This window comes from Colletes latitarsis, chromosome 8, assembly GCF_051014445.1.
Source record: "Colletes latitarsis isolate SP2378_abdomen chromosome 8, iyColLati1, whole genome shotgun sequence".
Taxonomy (NCBI): domain Eukaryota; kingdom Metazoa; phylum Arthropoda; class Insecta; order Hymenoptera; family Colletidae; genus Colletes; species Colletes latitarsis.
In genome coordinates this window covers 21,254,447-21,262,511 of record NC_135141.1, presented here as the reverse complement: position 1 = coordinate 21,262,511, position 8,065 = coordinate 21,254,447, and the positions used below count along the sequence as shown (strand labels likewise).

General features: G+C 39.5%; 1 protein-coding gene across 1 annotated transcript; it reads right to left on the bottom strand.

Moving 5' to 3' along the window:
- Positions 1-1,203: 1,203 nt before the first annotated feature.
- LOC143344438 (protein obstructor-E) lies at positions 1,204-5,458 on the bottom strand. The gene is made up of 3 exons (XM_076770494.1): positions 5,013-5,458; positions 1,834-2,251; positions 1,204-1,318 (listed from the first exon to the last, which is right to left on the bottom strand). Exons 1-3 carry the CDS (start codon positions 5,257-5,259, stop codon positions 1,291-1,293), a joined length of 693 nt encoding a protein of 230 aa, XP_076626609.1. The 5' UTR covers positions 5,260-5,458; the 3' UTR covers positions 1,204-1,290.
- Positions 5,459-8,065: the final 2,607 nt, after the last annotated feature.

Here is an 8,065-nt window from a genome sequence, read left to right as displayed (position 1 = left end):
TCTAATTGTAGAAAGTTGCTCCACCCAGACAATTTTGTAATGAAAATATAAATACTGGAGTTTCGAAGACTTTTAAAAAAATCGCTCCAAGACTTGACGATTCATATAATGGATTCTTTTGGTCAATGGCGGAGGGCTTCAATCCTCCCCTTACATCCGCCATTACTTATACATACCCATTAATTTAGATTTTTAATTATAACAGTCAAACCAAAATTACATTTAATTTCTAGGGAAGAATAATAAACCTAAAAGTTCTCTTTCTATTTGCTTATTAATATGTTTCACAAAATTGTTTCTCCCCAACACAATATACAAGGTGTTCGGCCACCCCTGGGAAAAATTTTAATAGGGGATTCTAGAGGCCAAAATAAAACAAAAATTTGTTGATGGAGACTTTGTTAAAAAGTTATTAACGTTTGAAGTTCCATCCGTATTGAATTTTTTTCTCGAAAATGCGCAAGATTTCGGGGGTATGACTATTCACCAAAAATGGTTGTAATTGACCCCCACAACCGAAGATAATTTTTCCAAAACGATTTGAAATTTTTCTTTTCCATCGAAAAAATTTCACACCTTCTCGATTTTTTTTCTAGAAAGTGGGTAGGATTTCGGGGGTATGTGTAATGATCAAAAATGGTTGTAAGTAATCCCCACAACCGAAAACAATTTTTCCAGAACGATTTGAAATTTTTGAATTTAATTGTTAATAACCTTTTAACGAAGCCTCTATTAACAAATTAGTTTTCTTGATTTTCATCTTATTTTGGCCTCTAGAATCCTCCATTAAAATTTTTCCCAGGGGTGGTCGAACACCCTGTATACTTTAATCTCCTAATTTTCATTACCGAAGAAGGGGTATTATAATATTATACAAACTTTAAAGTTTGTACATACGTCATAAGTTTAATGGAATGTGCTTCGTTATTTAGATATCCCACAATAATCATTGTTTCACAACCTGTAAACGGGGAAAGAAACATACCGGACTTTGTTTTCGACATTTTCTTTTTGCAATTGCAGCAAGTTTGTTCCCGGTATGTTAAACTGCGGTTGCCGATTCGCATTTTTTCAACGCTCGCAGCCAAGCCGCAACAAAGTTATCGACGCCGTAAATTTCCGGAGCGTAATCCGATTGCATAAGGAGAAAGGTATAATTGTCGTAGGAGGTGTATGCAAAGGCTAATCATTTACGTAAGTGTATCACGGGTTTATTGTTCCTAAGTGTAAAAAAAAAAAATAATTAAGCGTTACAGACGTATCGCTGAGTAACTGGCACCTTGTCTTTATTCAGTTCTTGTTCTTGTAGTAGTCCTCGCTGAAACAGGAAGAAAAAAGACGGAAAGATAAGAATATGAATATTTGCGTATCCAAAGTATGCAAATAACGAAAAATAAACAATGATTAGCCTTGCTTTCTTTTCTTTACTATTGCCACTGTACGACGTCACTCTACCACACGACTCCGTGACGTAGTTAACTTCGCATAAAATTACTAAAATATTTATGTTTAATCGTTTGATTTATTTCCTTCGAAGTCACGAAATTTCTAATAAATAATAATGATACCGAATGAGCTTGTAAAATTAACTGTATTAATAAATAAAGAATAAACAAATACAATAACCGAAAAGATTCAATAAGAAATCTTGTAGTGGAATGTGAAATAATAAAATTCAAATTCGACTAAGATGGCCGCCCATCCGAGGGTTGATTACGCCATCTAGGCCATCGTGGCAGAGTGACGTACCAGTAACGTGCCCGTATCGTTCGTCTGCTCTCCTATTGCACAAACTAATCAACGTTTTCCGTGACTACATACGACAGAACTTACCATCCAGGAACATTCTCTGGCTCCATACACTTGAAGCTGTCCTCGCTGTAGACGGTGCCAGGCTCGCACTGTCCTTTCTGCGGCACCACGCCATTCTTGCAAATGTAGAATTTGGCGCAGTCGTCCTGATGGGGATACGTGGGATGAGGCAGAATCCTGCCAAGCGGTCCAGGTACGTCGCCGTCGGGGCAAACGAATCCATCGTCGAGAACGTCCCTCTTGACGTGTTCGCACAGTCTGCTGGCATCCGCTGGCCAGACACAGCTGGACATTTTGTCCTCGTAGATTAGGCTAGGTGGACAGGGCATCACTTGAGCCACGCCGTCGATGCAATTGACGAAACGATCGCAAGCGGTCGGATCCTCGTGTTTGAAGTATCCGTTGGCTCGTGGACATCCTTTGGACGGCTGTGGTTCCTCTGAACAATCGAATTACAGAGAAAACAGTTTTATACGCGGCGTACATTACTCGAAAAGTATAGCGTTTTGAAATTCAACATTGTGGTTAATTATTTTAACAGTGACTTTGAGGTTAGGCAAACATGGCGGCAAATTGGCGGTAAATTCAGAGACAGGGTTTCAACGACATAACCAAAAATGTGTCGCCAGTCTGCTGACCCTGTGTGGCGTTCAAAGCTGTGGGATGAGATATCGCATCCAAATCGAGCCCACAGCAAGTGCCAACCCCTCCTCCTCGTGGTGGACGCTGGGCAACGGGGCTTTGACTAACATAGGTGGACGTGGTTGGGTCATGATTGCAAATCAGACCCAACATTTTTATTGCTATGTTAATAAATTGCTTACTGTGATGTGGGTTTCATTATGTTTATAGTGTAAAATGTAAAAGTCACGTGAGTATGATGGGATGAGAGATGAGATACAAACTAAACGACGCAAGGAGTAAGGGGAATCTTCCAATCTCCTCCACTTTTTAAGTTCTTGGTTATTATTGAAGCGGACGATTCCCTTTGTCCTTCGCGTTGTTTAGCTTGTGGACAGTGGCCCCAACATCTCACTTTCCAATAGTACATACATAATATCCATGTTATTTAGATTATTTTATAATCTCTTTAAATACTTATTATCCCGTTAATAGAATATTATTATTACTATCAGAGTTTCTAAAATTTTTCTGAATCCAGAGTTAAAAAAGAATATCATTTTAGAGGGTTTAACGCAACCCATCAAACATCAACTAACGACACACACTTTGCGAGGTTATGATTTGTCCAATGGCAAAAACGTCGAACTTTCGTTCGAATACGTGGGTCCTCGGAAATAAGAATTAGCATGCAGATTTATTCATACGGCAAAAAATAGCCGGGAAGACGAAAGTAAAACGGCGAACAAAAATCGAAGCGAGTCTGGAAACGATTTTAACCAAGAATGCATGGACATAAACCGGTTTCACCTTAATTTATCGCATCTTTCGCGACATTGCAAACGCGATCTAATCGTTGTCGTATACCAGAGACCGAGACGAAGCTCCCGCCATCAAATGGAACCCTGGTTCCATTTTTAGATCAGAAACTTCTTTTTTCCGAACGGCCAGCGAGTCCCAAAAAATCAGAATTTTTTTAAAACGTTATTTCCCCATTTATTAAAATTTCTTAGCACTCAAACTAATAATCGTAGAAGCATCGCGATACCTAACCTCAATAATATTTTGCAAATCGACTGTGCCCATATTTTCCAAATTAAAAAATGTGAAAGTGTAGTACATATACTCCATAATCTTGTATTAAAATATAACATTAATCGCGTGTATACATTTTTGAGAAAAAATTCGCAAATAACACCGTTTCCTATTTCCGCGTGAAGCTATTCCTCTAATAGAATTGTTATTGTAAAAACGTATTGCGTGGGCGACCAGACAAATTTCTCCCGCGCAGAAAACATCGTTCGGGGGGTAATCTTTCTAACTGCGAACAGTAGTCAAGTATTGCTCGCTGGGAATGCGGTTCACGTCGGCGTTCGGAATTTCTCGAAAATAGAAGATAGTGTGACCAGAATATTCCTACGTGCGCGATCGGTACACGTCACTTTCACCTTTGGTTTCTCATAAGTACGCCATGGAATGGTCCCGGTATCGCGGGATATTTTCGCGATTGTGTCTCATAATTCGATTCAAATTCTCTGCTGGAAAATTTTTTGCGAAATCTTTACGTTATAACACCTTTTATACAACCAGTTCAAGCTTGCTTCGAAACAGTAGCTTAACGATGAAGGACACTTTAAACTATGAACAGTCTAATTTTATTTTTTGTTGTATCATTGAAATGGTAATTTAAATGAATAACCAATTTCGAAAAGTTTTTAAATATGTACATATATCTTTTAATACTGTAACAATGAATGATAATAATCGACAGTATTAATATATTGCAGGCTTTGGTATTTATCTAGATGTTTGTTTATATAATGCATTTCTGGTCACGTATATATACGTTGAACATTAAGAAAGCGAATGCCGTTAATATTATAACCAGTACAGTTAATTAAATGCAGATAGCTAAAAACAAAACGAGGATTTCAATTCACAATGTTTACGTAAGAATTAACTAACGCCTGCGACTACTAATTCCGCGAGAGTACTTTTACAATTTTATAAAGCATTTCTTGGACTTTCCAGAACATTCTATAAAATCGAAACGTTCTTAACTAAAGAAAAAAAAACTATGCCTGTAAATGTTACCTTCCTTGTTCATAGAATGTGATCCTTTCGATTGGCAAACGGTGCATAATACAAAATCTCGTAAACTATAGTAACAGTAAAAAACACAAAGGTGCAAGAACACGTCATCAAAGTGTCAACGATACGAGCCGCGCCTCGATGGGCTCCTAACGAACGGAAGCGATTTCTTTATAGTTATTTATAGCTGAAATAAACCTCCCGTAACGTCTGAAATTCTTAAACAATCTAAAAAAAAATAAGAAACAATATACAGATACAAAATATTCAACTTAATTCCAGACCAAAAATGTTTATAAAAATCTCAGTCAATTTCACATTAAAATAGCCATCTGGATATTTAAAAAAATTTAATTTCTTGCTAATTTAATTTTAGCTATGTTAAATTGGTCTCTCAGATTTTAATGTAATACAGAAATACTAATTTAGTGAATATATACAGAGCGTTCATGAATTATCGAGTTGATCCAATGTGTAAAGGAACTTACGAAGAAGAGTTCTGTCCCCGCATGGCACGTTGGCTGGTAGGTCACAGAGCTCCTTCTTCGGGTTGTCGTCCCTGAAGACGAGCCCGTCCTTGCACAATTTCTCCTCAGCTTTGCCGTCCAGGCATACGTAGTACAGATCGCATTGTTCTGGGTCGGGGAAGAAGCCCTTTGGTTCCGGGCACCGAAACTGTGCCCTAGTCAAGGTCACCGCACTGACCAACAAAAGGGAGAACACGCGATAGTACATGGTCCTTTTCTTTCTCTTTTTTCTATTTTTTTTGTTTTTTTTTCGTCGAAACCCTTGACGGGGAACCCACAGGCCGCGAACACGCTTTTCTTCTTCTCTTCTCCTCTTCCTCTTCTCGTTTCTCTTCTTGTTCCTCTTCTGGAGCCTCGACGGCACGTAGAAACGGTGGATATAACGTGAGTGCAGGCCTGAAACTGGTCCTGATTCGTTTCTGTCGGCACACCACCACTGCATCCTTCCTTGCATTTCACAACCCCCACCCCCCCTCCCTTTCGCCGAAACTCCTTTCTCGCTTGCTCTCCTATCGCCGGTTTTCTTCAACGGGAGTGTCGATACGTTCGCGAGTCGAGACTCGTTTCGCCCTGACTTTCCGTCCCGCGTTACGACCGTGCTGTCTTTTTTTTATTTTTGTTTGATCTTTTTTTCTTTTTCTTTTTTCGTTCATTTCTACCTGTTCGCGTATTATTGATACCGATATTCCTGTCTGGCGGTTTCTTCCGGGTTGCGCGTAAACGCACCAACACCCCCCACCCCGACCTACGTCGACTACCTGTTGGCTCTTATCGACGATCCGCCATCGCTTTATCGAAGTACATATTGAGTTTTCCAATAGAGAAACAAAAATACAGTGACTGTCGCTTAAAATCGTACACCTAGCGGTTCGGCCGATATTTTTTCGATAGAGCATGAAAATTGTAGTGAATTATTGAAACTCGTATAGAGGTATACAGAGTGTTCGGCCAACCCTGGGGAAAATTTTAATGGGCGATTCTAGAGGCCGAAATAAAACGAAAATCAAGAATACCAATTTGTTGATGGAGGCTTCGTTAAACAGTTATTAACGTTTAAAGTTCCGACCGTACTGAATTTTTTTCTCGAAAATGCGCAGGAAATCGAAGGTATGTGTATTCACCAAAAATGACTGTAATTGACCCCCGTAACCGAAAACAATTTTTCCAGAACGATTTGAAATTTTTGAATTTAATTGTTAATAACTTTTTAACGAAGTCTCCATCAACAAATTGGTATTCTTGATTTTCTTCTTATTTTAGCCTCTAGAATCCCCCATTAAAATTTCTCCTAGGGGTGGCCGAACACCCTGTATAGTGTAATGTTTCTTTATTTGATACATAACAACAATAAAAAAAACCTTTAATAGTACTCAGTAAATTGAATAAAATTTTATGTTGCGTATGAGACTAAGCTGTCAGTAAAAATTGTAGACTGTTGGTAACATTGGAAATCCGGTGAATTCCCTAGAGGTATATAGTGTAATGTTTCTTTATTTGATACATAACAATACAAGCAGGGAGTGATCCCCACAACCGAAAATAATTTTTTCATAGTGATTTGATTTTTTTTATTTAACTTACCGAGTACTATTAAAGGTTTTTTGTATTGTTGTTATGTACAAATAAAGAAACATTACACTATAAGCCTCTGTACGAGTTTCAATAATTTAGTACAATTTTCATATTTTATTGGAAAAATATCGACTGAACCGCTAGGTGTACGATTTTAAGTGACAGTCACGGTAAAGACCTCGGAGGGTCGACAAAGACAAAATAACATATGCCCTCTTTCTCAATTCACCGAAACTGCCCAAAGTAAGTTCGGACCGTCTCGTGGGAGTGGGGAGAGAAAGGCTTACACTTCCCTTCTCGCTCTTGAACAACTAATATCCGACCTTCCGTCAACAGGTCTCCACTGGCTTCTGCTGACCACTGCTGACCACACCCGGAATTTCTGACAACGTATAACGATTACGACTGACGTCTGCCAGCCTCCGCTGGCCTCTGCTGACCGCTGCTGACCACTTCTGTTACTTCTGACAACGTATAACGATTACGACTGGCTACTCTTAGCCCCTCCCAGCCTCTGCTGGCCCCTGCTGACCACCGCTTATATTTCTGACAACGTATAATGATTAATACTTACTACTGCATGCCCCTACAAGTCTCTGCTTGCCTTTGCAGGTTTCTGCTTGCCTGTGCATGCCTTTGCTGGCCTCTGCTGACCACAGCTGACCACCCCTGATGCTTCCGACAACGTATAACGATTACTACTTGCTACTGCTTGCCCCTGCTGGACTCTGCTTGCCTCTGCATGCCTCTGCTGGCCTCCGTTGACCTCTGCTGCCCGCTGCTGACCACTGCTGACCACCGCTTATATTTCTGGCAACGTACAACGATTACTATTAGCTACTGCCAGCCTCTGCTGACCTCTGCCAGCATCTCCCGACCTAAGCTGGCCTCTGCCAACATCTCCCGACGTCAGCTGACCATCGCTGACCACTGCTGACCGTTGCTGACAACTTGTGACACGATGTAATATAATATAATATGTTTATATGTATTAAAGTTTTGTGTAATGTAAATCTATGACAATAAATGATATAATTTCAAAGAATTCTATGTATTCTCATCATTTTTTACCCCTCTTTCCCTCTCCAAATTTCCCGCCGCCAGGAATTTCTGCGAATTCCTGGAAATGACGTCATTTCTAAGAATTCCTGAAAATTCTCGGGTCCCTGAAACTTACCGCCGTCCCTGGAACTTCTCGGAATCCCTGAAATTTCCAAGAAGATTCAGGCAGCGGCTAAAATTCCGGCCTGAATTTTTCGGCACAAAATTTAAAGAGCTATTACGTAATATTACGTAATATTACGTAACATTACGTAATGGCTCTTTAAAATTTTTCGCGGCCGGAATTTCTCGGCAAAAATTACGTAATATTACGTAATAGCTCTTTAAAATTTCTCCGGCCGGAATTTTTCGGCAAAAATTATGTAATGTTACGTAATATT